Raw genomic sequence first — 23,499 nt, 5'->3', positions numbered from 1 at the left:
TCCGCAGAGGCCTTATGACAAGTCCGAGGAGGAAAACGCAGCCATATCGAAGGCCGAGGTGGAAGCCCATTTTGCACCAAAACCGCCACCGCCGCCAAGGGAGAAAGTGCCTGAGGAAACGATTGACCACTTCATTCGTATGGCTCAACCACCAGCTCCCAAGCCTGTTGACACAGACTATGAGCGCCACATCAGGAAGTTAAATCGAGCACGTCTACGTAAGGAGGCGAGCTCAGGATCGAGCAAACAACAAGCAGCTGTCAAAAAATGCGGGAAAACCATTCCCCAGCTGGGAGAACAGGCGGCACAATCGATCCCCTCGCTCGTTGTGCCAACAACACGTGACAGTACGCGCGCCCAATATTATTGTGGGCAAACAGTTTACGTTCCCGAGGTGGGCAATGTGGTAATAACCAAGGACCATATAATGCAAGCTGAAGTTCTCAACATCACTGTTGGACAACTCCTCGAAATCGAGCCCATGCCTGTGCTTACATAGGATGAAATAAAACGGAAATATGTCCGGGGCCAACCTTTGGTCGAGCCATACAAGGTCAAGAACCTCCCAACGAGAATGTATGAATTGCATCAATGGTACATGAACATTACCAAGATTTCCAATCGAGAGTCCCTCATGGTGAATGTCAAGGAGGAGCATTACTTCCATGAGAAAGCTCTGTCCGTTGAGTATTCTGAACTGTTTCAGTTATACAATCAAGACGCACTCGACAAATCTATCGTCAGTTGCTATTGTCTGTAAGTGATTTCTTTCTGTAATTTAAGTCTCACGCTGCTGTAGTGATCCTTTTGATCAATCATTACCTGTAATTATCCTCACTATATTCTTTTATGTGGTATTATGCAGGATGAAGATGTATGAAATGAGAAAAGGTGGACGCTTTGGCATTGGGTTCATTGATCCAAACACCGTTAATGAATACACATGGCTAATAAATCCACATCATGAAAAGGACGTAGAGGACAACATGCTAGAGTTCTTGAAGCGCCTCAAATACAATGAAGATATACTACTTCCTTACAACTTCCAGTGAGTCACACTGCCTTGTACTACAAATTCTCTGTTTTTGCCTACTAGCTAGCTACATGTTTTTGCTTATATATGCCCGCTTAATTAAGACATGCAAACGTGTGTGCATGCAAATTTCACTGGATCTTGTGTATCATTAAAGTTGACGCCGGAACAGTTGAAATACTGGACTCACTACTCAAAGCAAATACTGACTATAACATCTTGTTTGGGATAGTCAACAGGTAATTTCAATCATTATTAAATATATATCTCGGCCTATTTAGTTCGTCATTTCATGATATGAACTATTTAATAACCCCTTTATTCATTTTCTTTGTCGGCGGGCAGGGCTTGGGCAAGGTTCATCAGCGTCACGGAAGGCGAATGGAAAAAAAAGCTTAAATGGTTTCGACCCAAGGTAAGTAATTAAGTAGTACTAGCTAGCTAGCTAGCTGCCATCTCTTTAATTATCATGCTTGATTAATTATTATCTGATCAAATTCCATTGTCGTAAAGGCCCTGAAGCAGGCGCAGGGGACTGATCTGTGTGCATTCTGCGTTTGCAAGAACATTCGCATGATGGCGTCCGAAAGGAGCAGATCTCAAAGACAGGAATGGGTACGCTTATCAGAACACTATTCACAATTTTTACACCATTATCGATATCTAGTCACACAACTAATACACATGCATATTGATCTCCTTCTTAACAGTTCAAAGAGGTGCGGGAGAAGCTCCTAGAAACGGAGCGCGTAGAAGCACTTCAAGAGGAAATAGCGGGATTTTTGCTCGACCAGGTCATAAATCCGAAGGGAGAATACTATTACCCACTATGAACCACTTCCGATTGTCACCGTGCTTCGAAGGCACCAATTAGGCTAATGCCACTGGCTCCAAAGGCAACATGCATATGTAGGAGAAATTGTATATAGCTATACATGTGTGTATGTGTGAATTAATTAATATGGTGGTTTGTGAGACATTGATGATATATATATGCATGATTGGTTCTACTAGAAATTCTATATATATATATATATGCATAACGTGTACAATGTGTAGTATCGTAAAATACCAGCAAACGAAAAAGAATTAAAATGGAAACACAAAATTAAATGAAAAAGAAATCATAAAACTAAAAAAACCCCAAACCTTATAGTACCGGTTGGTCTTACCAACCGGTACTAAAGGGCTCCAGGCCCCCGGAGCTGGCTTGTGCCACGTGGTTGCCCTTTAGCACCGGTTCGTGCTGAACCGGTACTAAAGGGGGGGCTTTAGTGCCCACACTTTAGTGCCGATTATGGAACCGGCACTAAAGGGCCTTACGAACCGGTGCTATTGCCCGGTTCTGCACTAGTGATTACATCCTTAGTACATTGTTCCGCCATAAGGCGGGAGCCCTTCAGGACACTGTCATAATAATTTTCGGGCCAGAAGTGTCCTTGCCCTTCGGTGGCCCCTCGGTCATCAGCGTTCTTGACGACACATGGGAATTTCACCTAGTCACTTTCATCATGTTTGTTTAATTCGTGTTCTCTACTTTGATAATTTGATATGTGGTGGGCCGGTGCTTGGGTGTTTTTCTTACTTGAACAAGCCTCCCACTTATGAAGTTATGATTAACCCCTCTCGCGAGCATCCGCAACTATGAAAGAAGAATTAAGATAAATCTAAGCATAGCATTAAACATATGGACCAAATCAGCCCCTTACGGAATATCACATAAACTAGGGTTTAAACTTCTGTCACTCTAGCAACCCATCATCTAATTAGTACTCCACAATGCATTCCCTTGGGCCCAAAGATGATGAAGTGTCATGTAGTCGACGTTCACATAACACCATTAAAGGAATCACAACATACACATCATCAAAATATCGAACGAATACCAAAATTCACATGATTACTTATAACAAGACTTCTCTCATGTTCTCAATAACAAAAGCAACTACTCACAAATCATGTTCATGTTCAAGATCACAGGGATATTAAATAACATAATGGACTCGAACATATAATATTCCATCAAATAAATCAACTAGCATCAACTACAAGATGTAATCAACACTTACTAGTCACCCACAGGTACCAATCTGAGCTTTTGGTACAAAGATTAAACACAAGAGATGAACTAGGGTTTGAGATGAGATGGTGATGGTGAAGTTGTTGATGAAGATTGATCCTCCCACGATGAGAGGGTTGTTGGTGATGATGACTACTTCAATTTCCCCCTCCCGGAGGGAAGTATCCCCGGCGGAATCGCTCCGCCGGAGAGCAAAAGTGCTCCTGCCCAAGTTCCGTCTCGAGACGGTGGCACTCCATCCCGAAAGTCCTCTCCTTATTTTTTAGGACAAATGAGATTATATACCAGAAGATGGGCACCGAAGGCTGGCCACGGGCCCCACTACCCAGGGCACCTGGGTGGCCCCCTCTGGTACTTCTTTTCTCCAATAATTTTTATTTATTCGAAAATAAATCTCCGTGAAATTTCAGCTCATTTGGAGTTGTGCAGAATAGGTATCTCTGATGTAGTTTTTTCAAGTCCAGAATTCCAGATGCCGACAACCTCCCTCTTCAAGTAAACCTTGCATATTAAGAGACAAAAGGCATGCAACCCTAGCCTGTATATGTCTGCGGTAAATTCAAATGTACTCTGATCCGATCAACACAGCGTGCCGGATCGCATGCCCGATCACAACCAAAAAGAAGTAAATATGCTTAATTTTTACATGCCTGAATCCAAAAGAACATTAGTCCGACAGTACGTGCATTTCTGCCCTGTCGGAACGGCAATCCCAGACAATTGCTCCCCGATCAAGGAGGTTCCATCGCCACCGCGTAGGCAGCCTCCGCTTCCGCCTCCGCCGCGTCCTCATAGTCGCCAACGCATCTTTTCTGCAGTTGAAACATCTAGAAGCGGACGGATTGCACATTCATTCTTGCGTCAGCATCCAAAGATTCAGCATTCAAGGTCAACATCTTGGCATCCTACACATTGGCGGCGATCTTCACCCTCTTTTTTCTCGAGCACGACCTTCCTCTCTTCGATCATGGCCCTCCTCTCTTCGAGTTTGAGCTTCTTGTCTATTGCGTCCATCAACAGTTTGATCCTCTCCGTCTTCTGCTCCTCCTTGATCTCCAAGCACCTCATGCATGCCTCCTCCCTCTTCACCAAGATGTCCTCGAACCTCTCTGTCATCTTGGCTGCCGCACCTTCTCGCTTCGCCCTATCCTCCTCCCAGCCACCGCGGGTCGGACATCCAGGAGACACCCTTCGCCCGCGGGGAGCCCGGGGAGAAGGATACTCCACCATTCTTTATAGAAGTAAAAAATGTTTCAAAGTTACTTCAGCCGGTATGATTAGCTAGAATTCCCAAATAAACCATATTAAGGGAGTGTTCGGAGTCCCTCCGCTCCAGACTCAGCTCGCGGAGTTGGCAGAGCTGCAGGCTAAAATAGTGGAGCTGGAAAATAGGTGCTCTGCAGATCCTATTATTCCGCGGAGCTGGCGGATAGCCGAACAGCCCGTAAGACGCTGTAGTAAAAAAAAGCTACTGGTTGAGCGTTATCCTTAGAAAATAAAAACACTACTTTCTTTTCTTGCTCGTCCCCATCATCCCTCTCAGAGCAAGTACAATAGAGCTGAGTTAGCGGGCTATAAGAAATAAACTAGTATATTTCTGCTTAGTTGGAGGAAAGAGAAGAGGAGAGAGAAGGTAAGCGGGCTCTTCGTGAAGAGCTAGCTCTAGCACGTGCTCCTAGACACTTTGTGAGAATGAAAGGTGGGCCACATGATGCAAAAGTAGTACACTCTTTTGATCTATTATTGTACATGTTCGCTATAAGATAGGCTGTAGATGACATGGCACTGACTTATAGCCGGAAACTGGCTATATTATTAACCATGCTCTCAGCTCTCACGGTCAACATCTGAAATCCTGTGGCCGCACCACCTGATTGAAAGGCTGAAACTTTCCCCTCCCGAAACCATCGCCTCGCCTCCACCGACCACCATGCCGCCGGACGGAATCGTCGAGGATATTTACCTCCGCCTCCGCCGGACGAGCCCGCGTGCCTCGTTCGCGCCTCCCTCGCCAGCAAGCTCTGGCTCGGCCATCTCACCGGCCTTCGCTTCCGCGAGCTCCATGGAGCGCCCCCCATGCTGGGCTTCCTTTACGATTGGTTCTGGGACTACATGCCGGAGGAGAAAGACGCCGTCCCGCGCTTCGTCTCCACCACGGGATTCCACCGACCACCGCTGGGGGGACTCGGGCTCGGACTACAACGCGTTGGACTGCCGCCATGGCCGCGTTCTCCTGGGGATTATGGCGCGCCCATGCCGCTCGTCGTCTGGGACCCCATGGCAGGCCGCCAAACCAAGATGGAAGCGCCCAAAGGACAGGATATCGGCAGCGGGGCCGCGCGTGTCATGAGGGCGCCTTCAGGGTCGTCGTCTTCGGCATGACCACCCATGGTGATCATCCTGTTATTATACAGGTGTGCGTGTCCTCGCCCAACACGGGTGAGTGGAGCGATCCGTGCCCTGGTCTTGATCTTGGGGTTGACGCATTCATCATGCCGGTGCCCCCTGTCGTCATCCGAGATAGATGCAGTTTACTTGATGCATGCATGCGCGTGGTGAGCATGATCACATTACAGGAATTCTCAAGTACGACTTGGGCTCTAATTGCTTATCGCAGATTGACATGCCGCTGCCGGGGGCTGTCAATGTCGGCGACGTCATCCTCATGGCCATGGAGGATGGCAGCTTGGGGCTTGCACATGTCAGTGGATCAACCCTCTACCTGTGGTCAAGCTCAAGCCAGCGACGACATGGACTCAGCGTAGAGCCATCCATCTCAAAACCCTTCTTCCCATTCAAAATCCCATGGAAGGACTTAGACTGATTGGATCCATGGAAGGCAATGATATCGTCTTCGTGCTTACGGACCTTGGCATCTACTCCCTCCGTTCCAAATTACTCGTCGTGGTTTTAGTTCAAATTTGAACTAATACCACGACGTGTAATTTGGAACGGAGGGAGTACCAGATTAGTCTTAACTCACTACAGTGGAACAAGATATGGAAGAGACAAAAATTCTTTGCTTTGATTCCCTACATGAGTTTCCACAATCCACAAGGTATATTTGTTATTCCCCTTCTTTTCTGGTTTATTAGGAACAACGCTTAAGCAACAATAATATTTTGGTTAGCCCAACAAACAGAAATATTGAATGTTTAATCAGACTGAAGAAAGTTTTACTTGATGATTCAGTTGGTGCGCTCGACTAAACTTTGAGAGCTATGTACACTCGAACGTTACATCTAATTGGCAATTTTATATATGTCTTCTCTTTTTGGAATCACACTCACAAATCTATGTTGGCAGAAAGGATGAGCCCCTGAAATGTGAAGCACCGGTAACATATGGTTGAATATGCTTTAAGCGCAGGAGGCCACTATCATCAATAGGAAAGATGACTACTTGTGATTAACCGTGTCAGTATTCAGTAGCTGTTTAGTGCAGTGGTGCTTGTATTCTCATAGTGCTGTTGCCTTTGGTCAGTAAGCTTGATAATTTCCCCGTGTTGTTGATGTGTGTAAGCAGGGGAATGGATTGCCTTTGTAATTAACCTCTAATTTCTTGCAGCATCAGCTATGTGCTTTCTTGTTTAATCTGCTTGAAAATGCATCTGCACACAATATCTTAGCTAGTGTTCCCAATTTGAAAACTTACAATTAGTCCTCCAAGCTTTGATCCAATCTCTAAATTGTAAATTCATCTCCCAAAAGAGGTACAACTGATGAGCAGATGAAGTGGCATCCAGAGCTAGTGGTTTCTGTCTCCCAAGAGATCATATGACAATGCTTTCTGCATGCTGGCTTGCTGGTGTGCCGTAATTAATCTCGTGGATTTAATTAGTGCTACGTCTAGTCAAGTGCTGATGTTACTGCAGGTTTGAACTGCACATGTTTTCTTGCTGATGTTGCAGCATCCTGCAACTGTCGAGTTACCGATTTTATGAAACTACATGGTTTTGTCAGCCGTTTTGCTTGTTTAATATGCAAAATTTGTTTTCCTATTCATGTTCTACAGCACTGAAAAATCTGTTCTTTTCTCAGAATACGAAAATTTAATACGAATTTTTTGTATTCTTTTCTCAGAAGATGGAACCTTTTGTGTAATCTGACCTATCTCTCCTTGATTTTGATGTTGTTACTTGAACTGTCATGAATGCTCAGTATATAAATTTAGATGTTTATATGGTTTCTGGGTGCTTCAGAAGCAACACATTCCACCCCTTTAGAAGCCTAAGATTATGAGTACAACTTGGCCACTTCTCACTCATCTTTGTGCACCCATGCTTATTCAGTTGGTCTTTTGTCTGTCAGAAACATTACAACTTTTTACTGAGCATACCGCCAATAAATTTTATCGGATCTATGAAACAACTTGAAACTAGATTAGACTCAGACTAAAATTACTTGATCTTCACATGGGCAATAGCTTCTTTCCTTTACTGTTGCATATGCTTCTTTTTAATTACTTGATCAAGCAAGCACACTGAGAAAGGATTCTGTATGAATTTCCTCAAAAGCATTCTGCATAGGCACGTTAACCTGTGAACATGTTTTATTATTTTGGCCTGACAAGTGGCTACAAAAAAGGTTAATCATCCATAGTTTCAATCAATGAGATAAATTTATTTGCATTCTTAACAACATGTTTGGAATATTTGCTCTTCCTATTCGCAAGTACATGTTTGGTTGTTGGGGAGTTCAAAAATGATTTTTAAGACCTTGAAAAATGGTTTCTCCGGAATATTTGCTCTTCCTCTTCTTAACTACTACTCCCTCCGTCCAAAAAAGCTTGGAAAAAAGGGCGTAGAATTCATGAAAGTAATTCTTCATTGTATATACACCAGAACTAATACGCCGCTTTTCAGATCAATACAAGTCGATCCACAAGTATATAGGAGCAAGAGTTGATGTGTAGATTGTAATACAATGTAAAGGACAGATTACACATACAGTACTGCTTACAAACAACACAACACAAGCGTACAGTGCAAGTATATATATACGAAATAGTATGCACGTATGTATGTATTTACTAGAAGAAATCAACAAACTAATAATCTCAATCGATACCCAATCAAGCTGTTGGCCGGCCTCATCAACAACAAAAATAGTACAAGAAAATCCTCACAGCACGACCACCTTGTTCTTGCGGAATGGCGCCAGCAGGGAGAAGGACCGAGAAGCTGCATTTGTGAAGTGAACATGTACATTTATCTCATTTCATTTCATTTCAGGGAGAAAATTAACTTATGCTAGTTTCATTTACGGTACATACCTTTGTAAGAAGAGCCTGCAGAGTCGTCTTGTGAAATGAGGTTTTTCAGCATCGAACCTGAATGAAACATGAAGCACGGTTAGTTACAGCAATGAGCGAGCGCTTGCAATAGTGCAATCAAAATTGATTCATTACCATCTCCTGCAGGGGCTTCGTCGACTGACGATGCATCAGAATCCATCGTTGAAGTGTGGCTCTTCTTGCCGAATTTCAGCAGTTTCCTGAAGCCTTTCGGTTCTTTGCTTCGAGGCTTGCCATTTTCTCCATGTGTCTCCTCGGCTGAGACTGCATATGCAGCAGGCTCAGGTACGCGTGCCCTCACGCTCGCTGCACGCGCAAGTGTCTCGGGTTCCTGCGCAGGTAACGGGTGCTGGTTGTAAGCAGGAGTCTTGCTTGAAGCATCCTCCAATGATGTTACCCTGGCAAAAGGGGCCTCATAAGGCTTCTCCTCCATTGGAGCCAGCGGGGCTGGTTTCTCAAGCTCATCCTTCTTGTACTCAGGCACATCCACCTAGCCATAACAAGCAGTAATTCTCTTATCAATGTCGGCTTAATTAACAAACCTTAAAGCAATGTTTGATTTAATAGCATGGTAATAACATTGCATTTTAGTCGAAGGCTGCTGCACAGATAATCCGAGCTCAAAAGTACTTAATGAAGAGACACAGCAAAACAGATACCCCAAAGAACAGAGCATCAGGTAAATGAACAGGGGAAGTATTAGTGTTGGATCATACATACCTCATAGGAATTCAACTGGTTGTCAGATGCATGGATGGTAGGATTTGCATCTTCAGGAAGATCAACGGGAGAAGGTGGAGCCCTGATGGCAACATACTCCTGCTCCAGACTGGGATAGTCCATTCGGTCATCGCTGCGAGTTTCGCTCTCTGCACTTCTTCCAGGAGGTAGAACAACAGGAGGCGTAGAGACCACTTCGTTTTCAAGCATCACGACGGTCTTCTCAACCACCACATTGTCATCACTGCTGATTACCCTTGAAACTTTACCGTTGGAAGATTTCTTTCCATCTCTACTTTCTGAAGTAGCATGTGCTTTAGGTCCACCACGTGGCGCCTCTTTTGCTACTTTAGCCGCCGCCTTGTTCTTCACAACGACAGTGGCAGGGGTTCGGGGGGATTTGACTTTCAGCTCTGGTAGGGCTGCCGACTTGGTCTCGTCGAGCTGCATTATAGCAGAGATTTTCTTGGTCTGCACATCTTCCGGCAACGGCAAGCTTCTTCTCCGTGGGTGATCCGCGCTCGCTGACTTGGGATTCGAAGGATGGTCAGTCGAAGCATTGCTTTTAGGTTCAGCAAGCTTTTTCAATCGCTCAATCGACGATTCAGTTCTGCCACTTTTCTCCTTTTTGATCTCAGCCAGTGATGAGGTTGACTTGCTCACTGCACTTGAGCTGTCACCGCCGAGTTTGCTTGCTTTGGCTGTTTTGTGAGGATCACTCCCTGGGGTACTGCTTCTGGCAGGAATAATTTTTCTTAGAGGCGAAGAGGATCCTGGTTCAGCGTCAGTGAACTTCGAACTCTTGTGGGTACTGGGAGAAACCTTTGGAGAAGGTTTTGCTTTAGCCTGCGGCGGTGTTGATGTTGGATTAGATGCGCCACTTCTTGCAGCGATCCTCTTTTGCCTCTCTTGCTTAAGCCTTTCGAGCCGTTTAATCTGTTCGGCTTCCTGAAAATACGAGAAAAACACTGGTTTGAGCAATGCAGCAGAAAACTACAATTCTTAGGTGGTAACTGATATTAAGAACAAACCTATCAAAAGGACAAGCGAGGGCATGCCATTTTTTTACATTAAAATTATCGTGTAGCAAACAGTTAAAAGATTCTTGGAAAACAAATAAAATAATAGGACAAGAGACCAGAAAATTCAAACTAAGAGCTCATACTACCTCGAGCAAAAAGTATCTCGTCTTGATAAGTTGGTGTTCGTTTGTTAATATAGCCATTTTGGTTGTACCAATAACAGGGGCAGGAAACAGTGTGTCTAAAAGACATTTAATCCTTGGTCTGTGTGCATGGAGCTAAAACAGCACCAAATGAGAATGACCGGGGGGGGGGGGAGGGGGGCATAAGTGACGAGCTCCAAAGGAGGATATTAAAAGATGAGTAAATTAAGTCTCGTGAGGTATAAAACATTCAATGGGTAAAATGGAAAGTTACCAGCTCCTTCTTTTCCTTTTGTAGGCCCGCTTTATACGCGCGTAGGTTTTGTGCACGTTTCTGCGCATCAGTTAGTGGGCCTTTGGGCGCTGACAGTCTCCTTGCTGAGGCATCCTTCCTTCTTTTATCCAAACCCTCCTGTGAACCTCTAAGCTTCTTGTCTTTTGCTGGCATCTTTCCTTCATCCTCGACGCAAGCTGATAAATCCTCTGCATTTGCATCTTCAACGCCGACGTCAGGATGAATCTGCATGTGGCTATCATAGTCCATTGATGGATCATATCCAAATGAAACATCTTCGACTCCACGCTCTGGCATCAATTCATCTGGCTCATAGAAAAGTTCACCTCCAGCCTTGGCATCCGATGTTTTCTGAACACTTGTGCCAAGCTCAGCATCTATGTCAACGGCAGTACGGCCGTCAGCTCCAAGATTATTATCCGGCGAGTTGGAGCTAACAGGTATCATGAAGGACTCATCCACAGCGTGCACATTCTTCTTTTCCTCCAGAGTGGGTCTCTTGTAATGCCCCTCGGCAAGGGGGTCCAAGGAGCTCCCCCTGTCCATTGAGTTGTCATGTCCATAAACCATGAAGTCATCATTTGCCCCTCTTCTGTATCCCCCACCTCCGGCTTCTATCTCCTTCATGTCACCATCCACAAAGCTCCGACCTTCCCCAGACATCATGAGTTCATCACCAGACATCATCTGCCTGGCCCTAATTCTCCCATTGGCTGTGTTGAAAGGTATTCCATTTCGCTCATCGACATCAGCAGAACCTCGCTCGGATAAAAGAATAGGATCATCCATATCTCTTGTGGTCTCTCTCCTCCTAGGTGGTGGTGGTGGCTCTCTTTCACTGGCGAACATATCCGCGTCATTATTATCTCTTGTCTTCTCTTCATCTCTCAGCAAGAAGTTCTGGAACGCATTCCAGTTTCCTTGATCTCCATCTTGCTGCCCATTAGACATTCCATCCTTGGTGTACTCGTCTTCAGACTCAATGGTTTTCTTGCCCCCTTTTTTCTTCGAACTCGAGCGCTTATGATTCCTCTTGCTGGATTTTCTGTGTGAATCGTCACTATCTTCTGATGCCACATCAGAGCCTGAGCCTGACTCGCTCTCTGATGACCCATGCTTCTTCCTTGATGTTACATTTACATTGCGTATGACAATTACATTAGATTTCTTCTTGCCCGAGCGATTGCCCTTTTTACTCGACTTGCGGCCATGAGAACTCTCCCTCTCTGAACCGCTTTGGTCATCACTTTCATCATCGGAGTTGTCGAAGTCCTTGCTATCTGCTGAGTGCCTCCTTGATGGTCTCCTTTCTGAACGGTTGTACCTGGGATCATCCGTTGGGGGGTAGGGAGGAGGGTAATATGGGTTCGCCCCAGGGTAGTATGGTGGCATGCCTTGCATGGGGTAAGGAGGATGCATTGCCCATGGTGGATATCCTGATTGATATGGACCATGATGGTACTCATGGGGGTGATGAGGTGCCCTGTGATCTGTCAAGCAACAGAAAAACGATTCCTCAGATCCAAGTTCCCTCTCACGGTAAAAAAGAAAAGGTGAAACATGAATCAATTGTGCATGCAGATTGACAAAAGAAACGGTACAAATTCAATATGGCTGCACAATTACCAGGCAAAGGGGCCATTTCAAATTGGAAGAAAATTTGCCATGTAAAAATAAACAGAAGGCGGTTGTATATTAGGAATAATTTGGATCACAATTTTTAGATAACAAAAACTTAAAATAAAATGTGGCGGTATGGAAGAAATAAAGTGAACAATCCTGAAGATAATAAAATCCACTTATCAACTACAAAGATAAATACTGAACAAAGTGAGCATTTGGAAAGTAGTAAGTTAAGCCATGGCACCAACATACCAGCTTTAGCAGCATCTTCGCCATTTGTATCTCCATTAGAGACAGACATTGTTTCCTTATCTCCCATAAACATAATCCCAGAAGCATTGAAGGGGGGAAATTCAGAGCGTGCAGACATTGTCTCAGGTTCAACGTCAATCCACTGTCCAGTTTCATGCTTTTGCCTCCACAAATCAATGAACTGTGTGCATGCCTTCCTATTAATTGATAGCAAACCAATGAACGTAGTTAGCGCAACAGATTTGATACTAATGCACTCACAGAAATTGCTTAAGCTACTTGTGCATTGCAATAACATTCGACATGACTGTATAATTAGCATCAGAATGGAATGCAATAAATTATGCAGTTCTCATATGGAGTCAGCGCAAATTAGTCAGCAGCCTCAGGTTCACATCATCTAGAGGAATATAAACCATATCCAGAGGAAAGATCTGATACATCAAGCATGATACTACTTTGTCCATAACAAGGTCGTACTTACATCAAGCGTGAAGCACCAAAACGCTCTGCGAACGAGATCAAATATATCAGGTTGTCTATATCAAACCCAGCAGCCACAGCACGTGCAAAGGCCATAGCCTGCTCTTTACGCAAGACAGTCTTGCGAGTCTCCAGCACTCTGAGAAGCTGAACTCTGCAAAACATTGTAAAAATATATATTTCCATTAACACCTTACCAACATGCAGATAAATACTTCTTCCAAAAAAGAAATTCCAAAAAAATAATACATCATCCTAAAAAGTGGAGATAAAGTAAACAAAGAGCTGAATTTTAGAATAGAATGAGCGTGAGCAATCGTTCATTAGATAAAAGCATATGTTACTCCATGAAAAAAAGAATTATGACAGTGCAGATTTTTCATATAAACAATACAGAAATGTGAGATGAAACGTCTTCAAGGAAAACATCATGGAGATAAGGGGGCTTATGCATATAAATACTTTGAATGCTCCTCATGCACTCCGTCGTCGTTCTGCAGTGGGGATGCTGGATGTGCGTCATGCTGCCATTGATACAAGAACATCAGAGTTACTTATGATACCCTTTTACCATGACACATTTATTACATAAAAAAATGCAGTTCTAATTTATCCGTACAACCTTACCTTGTACAGAACAAGTGCCTTATCACCATCAGTATTGTAACCTGTCTTGCCACCTGTGAAGGGACATGTCAGGTAAATTTACCAACGGAAAAAGGGATGCAAAATCATGTCCCAGTTCAGATCAATCTATCATGAGAAAACATATATAATTCCCACAGAATCATTTTATGTGGTTGTAAATTGTCCTGAAAACGTGCGCACTTAATGATGGTTAGATCCATCTTACAGAATAATCAGCTTCCAATATAAGTTAGGTGAAACAGAAGACAATGTATAAACACAAATAAAAGATAGGTCGTCAATCAAACATGACACCCTAATTGTCATTTCCCCTGTACAAGTACAGCCACCCTAATAATACTTTTGAGGCGTCCACCATCATGCACCTAACTGGCTAGCTAACTCAACAGCTGTGACTGATGGATGGTACACCGCACCAAATTCTATAACTGATAGATAGATTCTAAAACAGCGGTGCGGTCGCCATACAAAAAGTTTCTGTGGTCCAAACTCAAAGCAACGCACAGCAGAGGATTTTTATTTCAGTTACGGATAAGCATTGCCGAAGATTTCTTCGTGGATACTGTGACTGCGCAACTAAATGTTGAGAAATGAAATTGGTAGTAGTATCTCCTGTACCTTCCATGGACGAGTCCACGAGTTTCCCATTATGGCCTTCTCCCTAACAAAGGCATACAAACAAGTCATCACTCTGCCATCAGTGTCAAGTACATTACAGATTACCACTCGGTACTTACAGATTTGAGTCCAATATTTTCATTGCTCTGGACGGCGATGGCGTCCTCGAGCTGCAGTATCTCGGACTCTATCGTGGTCACCCGCTCCAGGACCTCCGGCGTGCTGACAAAGCGGACGAACCTAATGCCAACAAGAAAGAAGCAACCACACAAAATGAGGCACTAACACCGCCATCGCCGTCAGCAACCGGCAGACAAAGTGAGAAACACGACCAACCGACAGGCGACAGATAGACGACGAACCTCTCGAGGGTGCCCCTGGTGAACCATGGCGCGTCGGCCCCCGGATCCGGCTCTAGCAGGATGGTGTAGCCTCCCTTGGCAATCTGCTCCTGGGCGGCCTTGAGGTGGGCGACGAAGGGATTCAGCAGGCCGGAGGCAATCTTCTCCTTCCTCCCATTCGCTATCACAATCAAATCACACCTGCAATAGAATAGAATAAAATAAAATAAAATAAGGGGAGAAACATAAAAATTGTTTCTTGTTGCTGCTGCTGCCGCCGACAGAGGAACAAACAAACACTCAAAACACACAAAAGGGGTTGCAGATTGCAATGCGACATAGCAGTAAGTGGAGCACAAATCCAGCGATAAGTAAGTATGAATGTTAGTATCTAGTATCTCTTGGATTGGATCTAGTAGTACAAGTATAACGGCAGTTGGGTGTGGCGGAAAGAGCAGAGCTTTGGTGGCGGCGCAGATCCGTATATTGGGGGCGAGTTTGAGTGTTGGAGATTACCTTGTGCGGGTTGGGGTGAGCTGGAACGCCGCCGAGTCCAGCCGCGTCTCCGGCCTCATCGCCGTCGCCGTCGCCGTCGCCGTCGCCGTCGGTGGGCTTCAGTTCAGATCTTGCGGCAGCAGCCAAAGGTGTAGAAGAAGAGAAAAACGGCCAAGAAAAAGTGGCAACCTCCGTGGATGGGATGGGGGAGGAGCAGGAGCAAATGCAAGAATTCAGAGGAAGAAGAAGAAGGGATAGATAGAGAGGTAGGGTAGGATAAATATGGTAAAATAAATAAATAAATAAATAAAATGGGGGAAGAGAGCGCAGAAGGGAGCACTGTGCTGCTGCTCAGTGAGAGAGATAGAGAGAGGAAATGAGGCTGCTCTGCTCTGCTTTTTATTTATATTTAGAGAAAGAAATGGAGGATGTGCAGTCCTTCTCATGTCACAACTGGCCTGGATGCTAAGCTGTACAGTAGCAGTTGAGAGTGAACACAACCAAGAGCTCCATCCAGACCCAGGCAGCCAGAGGGAGGAAACAAATCCAGTTGTGATTTTTCGGTGGTTTTATTAGGAGTTGAAGGTACTGCTTCACTCTATTATTGTGAGATAAAAAATATCATTTATTTAGCCAACAACCTAAGATGGCATTGGATTCCAATACTCTACTCTAAGAGAGAGACAGCCTGGGAACCAATGAGCGCATCTCAGCAAAACAACAAACAAATTACCACCTCAGTCAGAGAGGCGAGGCAGACAAAATAATAAATGAGGAGTATGAGGAGTATGTGGCGTGGCATATACTAGTACTAGTATACCAGATTACCGGGGGGGTGGAGGTTATGTTGGTAATTTCCGGCTGGTTAGCTGATTAAGTTGGTGTGATTAAGATTAAGAAGCTTCCTTTGCTTTGCTTGCTGGCTTTAGTTTGGTTGAGTGGTTTGGTCTTGATTGACAGCTACTGTAGATAGGTGGTGGTAGATGCTGGACTATATTCTTTGCAGGCTGATGGAACAGTCAGATGGATCTATGGTTGCCACTGCAAGGGATCATGACACCCTCATCTCAATTTCTGATTTATTTCATTTAGGAAGGCCAATTAATTAAGTTAAACAATGAGCCACTTCTCTGACACCAACCCCATGTGAAGCCTCAACCTTGACTGCTGGTATATCATCTGCAGTAACCAGGTACTAGTAGATACTCTACCAATTATGATGCCAAGTTGGGAGCCTAATTAATTCTTGTTAGCTTGATTGGTCAAGTGATGATGATGAAGAGGATCATCATGTCAAATCAAATCAAATCATGGAGGGTAAGGCGGTGGTTGCCATATTTATCTTCTTCTTCTTCTTCTTCTTCTTCTTCTTCTTCTTCTTCTTCTTCTTTCTTGTGTGTGCGTGCGCGTGCACACGTCTATGGGGCTGGGCCCCACCTCTTTTTGAGCGTCTGTTACTATTTGCTGTCACTTGCTAATTGATGTCTGGCTGGCTGGCTGGCTCCGTCGGTGCCTCTATTTGTGACTAATTGTTTGCTTAATTAATTCTGGCTAGGGACCTGGGCTAGTGAGTCCATTTGCTATTTTTATTTTTATTTGCTAACTTTTGCTTGCTAGCATAGGTTACAAGAAGATGAGATTCTATCTTAATTAAACAAGATACCACAATTGTACTACAAACCATTGAGAGAACAGTGTTACATCCTAATTAAACAAGATACTACAACTGTACAAACTATTGAGAGGGCAGTGTTGCCTGCCTTGTGTTAGTGCCTCCTCTTCTCTTCTCTTCTCCTAATTGATTACATGAATTTGATTGGATGGCATCTAATTCTAATCCGGCGGTTCAAGATTGATTGATTGATTGGTTAATTGGTTGGTGAAGAAAGCAAACAATGTCTTATGCCGTGCATCTGCATCACACCTGCTACCTAGCCAGCCACTTGATTGATTCCGCGGCCATTTTAATTTGGCTACTTCATGCAAATTTTTAGGGGCCTCTGCTGCCTAGCCTACCTACTCAAATACTAGAAGCATACTACGTACGTACTAGTTTATATACAAATCACTAATTGCCCTAATCCGTCCGAATCCGTGCACGACAACTCCAAAACCAATGCCATGCATGCTTGCATCAATTATTCCTTGTTTATCGCAATGTACTATAGCCAGCTGATAGTTGACTAGTAGCAAGAAAGCTCACAGTGCAATTATATCATGCAGTGCCACTTAAGGAAAAAATTATGTGCCACTATAATTAATGATGTGATGGGTGGCACTAGCAGTATCATGCTATGCTACAATATCACAGTGCAAAAACCATAAAATATACTGCCAAACAAATCATGTACACGACTTCATATTGTGATTCTATAAATTCTATGATAATACTAAGTACTCCCTTCATCCCAAAATAAGTGTCTAAAGTTGAGACACTTATTTTGGGACGGAGCGAGTATAATGCTATGGGAGGTCTTAGTATATACACTACAAGTGTTAGTTAGCTATGCATATTTAGTAAGCTATCCAATGATTATTTTTTGTGACAACACTGGAGCTATTGCCATTGCCAAGGAGTCCAGGTTTCACAAGAGTACCAAGCACATCAAGCGCCGTTTCAACTCCATTCGTAATTATGTTAAGGATGGAGACATAGAACTTTACAAAGTACATATGGATCTAAATGTGGCAAACCCGTTAACTAAACCTCTACCACGAGCAAAACATGATCAGCACCAAGACTCCATGGGTGTTAGATTCATAACTATGTAAATTAGATCATTGACTCTAGTGCAAGTGAGAGACTATTGGAAATATGCCCTAGAGGCAATAATAAATTGATTATTATCGATTTCCTTATTCATGGTAAAGATTTATTATTCATGCTAGAATTGTATTGGCCGGAAACTTAAATACATGTGTGGATACATAAACAAATATTATGTCTCTAGTGAGCCTCTACTAGACTAGCTCGTTAATCAAAGATGGTTAAGGTTTCCTAGCCATAGACATGAGTTGTCATTTGATAACGGGATCACATCATTAGGAGAATGGTGTGATGGACAAGACCCAACCGTAAGCTTAGCAGTTGATTGTATCAGTTTATTGTTATAGCTTTCTTCATGTCAAGTATCTATTCCTAAGACCATGAGATCGTGCAACTCCCTGACACCAAAGGAATACTTAGTGTGTATCCAAACGTCACTTCGTAACCGGATGATCATAAAGGTGCTATACAGGTATCACCGAAGGTGTTTGTTGGGTTGACACGTATCGAGAGTGGGATTTGTCACTTTGTGTGACGAAGAGATATCTTTGGGCCCTCTCGATAATACAACATCGTAAAGAGCTTGCAAGCATGTGCCTAATGAGTTAGTCACGAGATCTTGTATTACGGAACGAGTAAAGAGACTTGCCGGTAACGAGATTGAACTTGTTGGAAATATGCCCTAGAGGCAATAATAAAAGCATTATTATTATATTTCCTTGTTCATGATAATTGTCTTTATTCATGCTATAATTGTGTTATCCGGAAATCGTAATACATGTGTGAATAATAGACACCAACATGTCCCTAGTAAGCCTCTAGTTGACTAGCTCGTTGATTAACAGATAGTCATGGTTTCCTGACTATGGACATTGGATGTCATTGATAACGAGATCACATCATTAGGAGAATGATGTGATGGACAAGACCCAATCCTAAACATAGCACAAGATCGTATAGTTCGTTTGCTAGAGTTTTTCCAATGTCAAGTATCTTTTCCTTAGACCATGAGATCGTGTAACTCCCGGATACCGTAAGAGTGCTTTGGGTATACCAAACGTCACAACGTAACTGGGTGACTATAAAGGTAGACTATGGGTATCTCCGAAAGTGTCTGTTGGGTTGACTCGGATCAAGACTGGGATTTGTCACTCCGTATGACGGAGAGGTATCACTGGGCCCACTCGGTAATGCATCATCATTATGAGCTCAAAGTGACCAAGTGTCTGGTCACGGGATCATGCATTACGGTACGAGTAAAGTGACTTGCCGGTAACGAGATTGAACGAGGTATTGGGATACCGACGATCGAATCTCGGGCAAGTAACATACCGACTGGCAAAGGGAATTGAATACAGGGTTGCTTGAATCCTCGACATCGTGGTTCATCCGATGAGATCATCGTGGAGCATGTGGGAGCCAACATGGGTATCCAGATCCCGCTGTTGGTTATTGGCCGGAGAACCGTCTCGGTCATGTCTACGTGTCTCCCGAACCCGTAGGGTCTACACACTTAAGGTTCGGTGACGCTAGGGTTGTAGGGATATGTATATGCAGTAACCCAAATGTTGTTCGGAGTCCCGGATGAGATCCCGGACGTCATGAGGAGTTTTGGAATGGTCCGGAGGTAAAGAATTATATATAGGAAGTGCTATTTCGGCCATCGGGACAAGTTTCGGGGTCACCGGTATTGTACCGGGACCACCGGAAGGGTCCCGGGGGTCCACCGGGTGGGGCCACCTATCCCGGAGGGACCCATTGGGCTGAAGTGGGAAGGGATCCAGCCCAAAGTGGGCTGGGCGCCACTTACCCCTAGGGCCCATGCGCCTAGGGTTGGGGGAAACCCTAAAGGGGGGCGCCCCCTTGCTTGGGGGGCAAGCCCCCCACCCCTTGGCCGCCGCCCCCTAGGAGATTGCATCTCCTAGGGCCGGCGCCCCCCTAGGCCCCCCTATATATAGTGGAGGGGATGGAGGACTTCTCACCTTTGCCTTTGGTGCCTCCCTCTCCCTCTCCAACACCTCCTCCTCCTCCATAGAGCTTGGCGAAGCCCTGCCGAAGTACTGCAGCTCCATCACCACCACGCCGTCGTGCTGCTGCTGGAGCCATCTTCCTCAACCTCTCCTTCCCCCTTGCTGGATCAAGAAGAAGGAGACGTTACGCTGACCGCACGTGTGTTGAACGCGGAGGTGCCGTCCGTTCGGCGCTAGGATCTCCGGTGATTTGGATCACGTCGTGTACGACTTCCTCATCCCCGTTCTTTGAACGCTTCCGCGCGTGATCTACAAAGGTATGTAGATGCAATCCAATCACTCGTTGCTAGATGAACTCATAGATGGATCTTGGTGAAACCGTAGGAAATTTTTTGTTTTCTGCAACGTTCCCCAACAGAACTAGGTATGGAGATACCAACGATCGAATCTCGAGCAAATAACATATCGCCGGACAAAGGGAATTGCGTACGGGATTAACCGAATCCTTGACATCGTGGTTCAACCGATAAAAGATCTTCATGGAATATTGATACGTCTCCAACGTACCTATAATTTTGATTATTCCGTGTTATTATATTATCTGTTTTGGACGTTTCATATGCATTAATATGCTATTTTATATTATTTTTGGGACTAACCTATTAACCTAGAGCCCAGTGCCGGTTCCTGTTTTTTCCTTGTTTTTGAGTTTCGAAGAAAAGGAATACCAAACGGAGTCCAAACGGAATGAAACCTTCGCGGTGATTTTTCTTGGACCAGAAAACAACCAGGAGACTTGGAGATAAAGTCGGAGGAGCCACGAGGCGGTCACAAGGACGGAGGGCGCGCCCCCACCCTTGCCCCCCCGTGACTCTCCTGACCTAATTTTTTCGCCTATATATTCACAAATATCCCCAAACCACCAGAGGCATCCACGAAAACACTTCTCCACCGCTGCGACCTTCTGTACCCGTGAAATCCCATCTATGGACCTTTTCTGGCACCCTGCCGGAGGGGGATTTGATCACGGAGGGCTTCTACATCAACTCTATTGCCTTTTCGATGAAGTTTGAGTAGTTTACCATAGACCTACGGGTCCATAGCTAGTAGCTAGATGGCTTCTTCTCTCTCTTTGATTCTCAATACCATGTTCTCCTCAATGTTCTTGGAGATCTATTCAGTGTAATACTTTTTTACGGTGTGTTTGCCGAGATCCGATGAATTGTGAATTTATGATCAGCTTATCTATGAATATTATTTGAATCTTCTCTGAATTCTTTTATGCATGATTTGATATCTTTGTAATTCTCTTTGAACTATCGGTTTGGTTTGGCCAAATAGATTGGTTTTTCTTACAATGGGAGAAGTACTTAGCTTTGGGTTCAATCATGCGGTGTCCTTTCCCAGTGACAGTAGGGGCAGCAAGGCACATATTGTATTGTTGCCATCGAGGATAAAAGATGGGGTTTTCATCATATTGCTTGAGTTAATTCCTATACATCATGTCATCTTACTTAATGTGTTACTCCGTTCTTTATGAACTTAATACTCTAGATGCATGCTGGATAGCGGTCGATGTGTGGAGTAATAGTAGTAGACGCAGAATCTTTTTGGTCTACTTGACACGGACGTGATGCCTATATTATCCTTAATTGCCTTAGATATCATCATAACTTTTTGCTTTTCTATCAATTGCTCGGCAGTAATTTGTTCACCCACCGTATTATTTGTTATCTTGAGAGAAGCCTCTAGTGAAACCTATGGCCCCCCGGGTCTATTTTCCATCATATAAGTTTCTATTTTCCTTCATACAAGTTTCTGATCTACAATATTAGTTTCCAATCCACTATTTTTGCAATCTTTTATTTTCCGATCTATAAACCAAAAATATTTACTTTACCGTTTATCTATCTCTATCAGATCTTACTTTTGCAAGTAAATGTGAAGGGATTGACAACCCTTTATCGCGTTGGGTGCAAGTTGTTTGATTGTTTGTGTGGGTATTGGTGATTTGTGTGTTGTCTCCTACTGGATTGATACCTTGGTTCTCAAACTGTGGGAAATACTTATCTCTACTTTGTTGCATCACCCTTTTCTCTTCAAGGGAAAAAACCAACGCAAGCTCAAGAGGTAGCAAATATGTAGGAACCAATATGGGCATCCAGGTCCCACTATCGGTTATTGACCAGAGAGGTGTCTCGGTCATGACTACATGATTCTCGAACCCACAGGGTCGCACGCTTAACGATTGTTGATGGTAGAGTAGTATTGGGATATTCGATGATTGGTAGCCAAATGTTGTTCGGAATCCCGATTGAGATCCTCGACTTCACGTGGAGTCTCAGAATGGTCGAGAGGTAAAGGTTTATATATGGGAAGTCATATTTTGGGTTCAAAAAAAAGTACAGTTTTTTCGGTATTGTACCGGGAAGGTTTCAGAGGATTCCGAAGGGGTACGGAAGTCCAAAAGCGGGTCCACCACGTCCCAAGGACTGGCATGGGCTGAGGGGAGGCACCCTGACCTTATTAGGCCAGGCGCACCAAGTCCTCAAAACCCCATGCGACTAGGGAAGGGAAAAAAGTGGAGTCATAGTAGGAATAGGATTGGACTTGGCGCCAACTCCTATTAGGAGTAGCGCTAGACTCCTAGCCCTCCCACGCGTATAAATAGGCACCATCTGGATGCTGGGAGGAAAAGAACAGCCGGATCCGCAACCACCCGATCGGACTCCCTGTAGCTGTTGGATGAGTCAATGAAGCTTGCCTCTTCACCTCGCCATCTCCAGTCCGTGCATCTGCCTCATTTGCTTTGTCGCTCCTCATCTCCATGTGCACGTAGTTGCTCTAGCCAGCTCGCCGACGTCGCCGGCCATGTAGCAGCCACCGTTGCTACAACCGGCTTCCCCGCATTACTGCAGCTGGCTCACCGTCGACTGCCGCTACTACAACCCCTCGTCACAACAGCCGCTATTGTTGCGACCCCGGCTCGCCGCTGCAACTCCCCTCACCGTACCCGCCACTGACCTTGTAGCATCTCGCCGCTGCTGTCCCTCGTTACTGCAGCCGGCTCACGTCGACCACCACTGCTGCAACCCCTCGTCGCAGTAGCCGCTATTGCTGCATCTGTCTTTGCCACCGGTCATTTCTGTGGCAACCCTCCTCGTCAGAGCAGCCGAGGTTGTTGCGGCTGACGTCACCGACGGACACCGCTACTGCAACCCCCCGTCGCAGCAGTCGGAGTTGCTGTAGACAGTGATCGCTGCTGCAACTTCCTCTCGCAGCAGCTGGCTTGCCGCCGGCACAGCTGCCACAACCCTCGATCGCAGCAGTCGGCATTTCTGCAGCCGGTCGCTGCCAACCACCAGTGCAACTAGGATGCAGCAACGGTGCTCCCTCTTCATAACTGCCGCTGACCTTGAAACATCTTGCCCCCGTAGTGTTGTACTTCTTCAAACGCCATTGCAGCATCGTCGACTCGTCGGAGTGTGGCACCCCTTGCAACTCACATGGAGGAGGAAAGTAGATAAGGAAGGAGAGGAGCCCATGGGAGGAGACAGAGCTCGCATCTCACATGGGAGGAGGAAGGGGATAAGGAAGGAGAAGAGCGTGTGGGAAGGAGATAATGATGCATAGTGGGGCACGTGGGTGGGCCCCATAGAACACGTGTCGCATATACGACGCGGCTATCGAGCGATTGTTTACATCTGGATGGTT

At 44.9% G+C, this 23,499-nt stretch overlaps 1 protein-coding gene and 1 long non-coding RNA gene across 2 annotated transcripts; one reads left to right on the top strand and one right to left on the bottom strand.

Annotated features, from left to right (window-relative positions):
• The first annotated feature begins 4,966 nt into the window (after positions 1-4,966).
• On the top strand, positions 4,967-6,706 carry LOC147977485 (uncharacterized). The gene is made up of 2 exons (XR_015601921.1): positions 4,967-6,171; positions 6,420-6,706. It is a non-coding gene; the product is annotated as an uncharacterized LOC147977485 (long non-coding RNA).
• Positions 6,707-8,004: 1,298 nt separating this feature from the next.
• On the bottom strand, positions 8,005-15,492 carry LOC125553282 (COP1-interacting protein 7). The gene is made up of 13 exons (XM_048717103.2): positions 15,070-15,492; positions 14,575-14,754; positions 14,332-14,452; positions 14,213-14,255; positions 13,574-13,626; positions 13,409-13,470; positions 12,948-13,100; positions 12,464-12,660; positions 10,568-12,078; positions 9,129-10,076; positions 8,523-8,898; positions 8,388-8,444; positions 8,005-8,295 (listed from the first exon to the last, which is right to left on the bottom strand). The coding sequence occupies exons 1-13, from the start codon at positions 15,126-15,128 to the stop codon at positions 8,237-8,239; spliced, it is 3,819 nt and encodes a 1,272-aa protein (XP_048573060.1). The 5' UTR covers positions 15,129-15,492; the 3' UTR covers positions 8,005-8,236.
• Positions 15,493-23,499: the final 8,007 nt, after the last annotated feature.

Source organism: Triticum urartu, chromosome 4A (assembly GCF_056163025.1).
Source record: "Triticum urartu cultivar PI428250 chromosome 4A, HENAU_Tu73, whole genome shotgun sequence".
In the NCBI taxonomy this organism is placed as follows: Eukaryota; Viridiplantae; Streptophyta; class Magnoliopsida; order Poales; family Poaceae; genus Triticum; species Triticum urartu.
Note: the sequence above shows the minus strand (reverse complement) of the source record. Positions and strands in the feature narration are given on the sequence as shown.

Excerpts from the sequence above, each read along its gene's own strand:
- LOC125553282 (XM_048717103.2), bottom strand. The coding sequence starts at position 15,128 with ATGAGGCCGGAGACGCGGCTGGACTCGGCGGCGTTCCAGCTCACCCCA. Across the intron at positions 13,101-13,408 it reads GTGCATGAGGAGCATTCAAA|AGTTCAGCTTCTCAGAGTGC; the intron begins GTATTTATATGC and ends AATGTTTTGCAG. Across the intron at positions 8,445-8,522 it reads CGAAGCCCCTGCAGGAGATG|GTTCGATGCTGAAAAACCTC; the intron begins GTAATGAATCAA and ends TGTTTCATTCAG.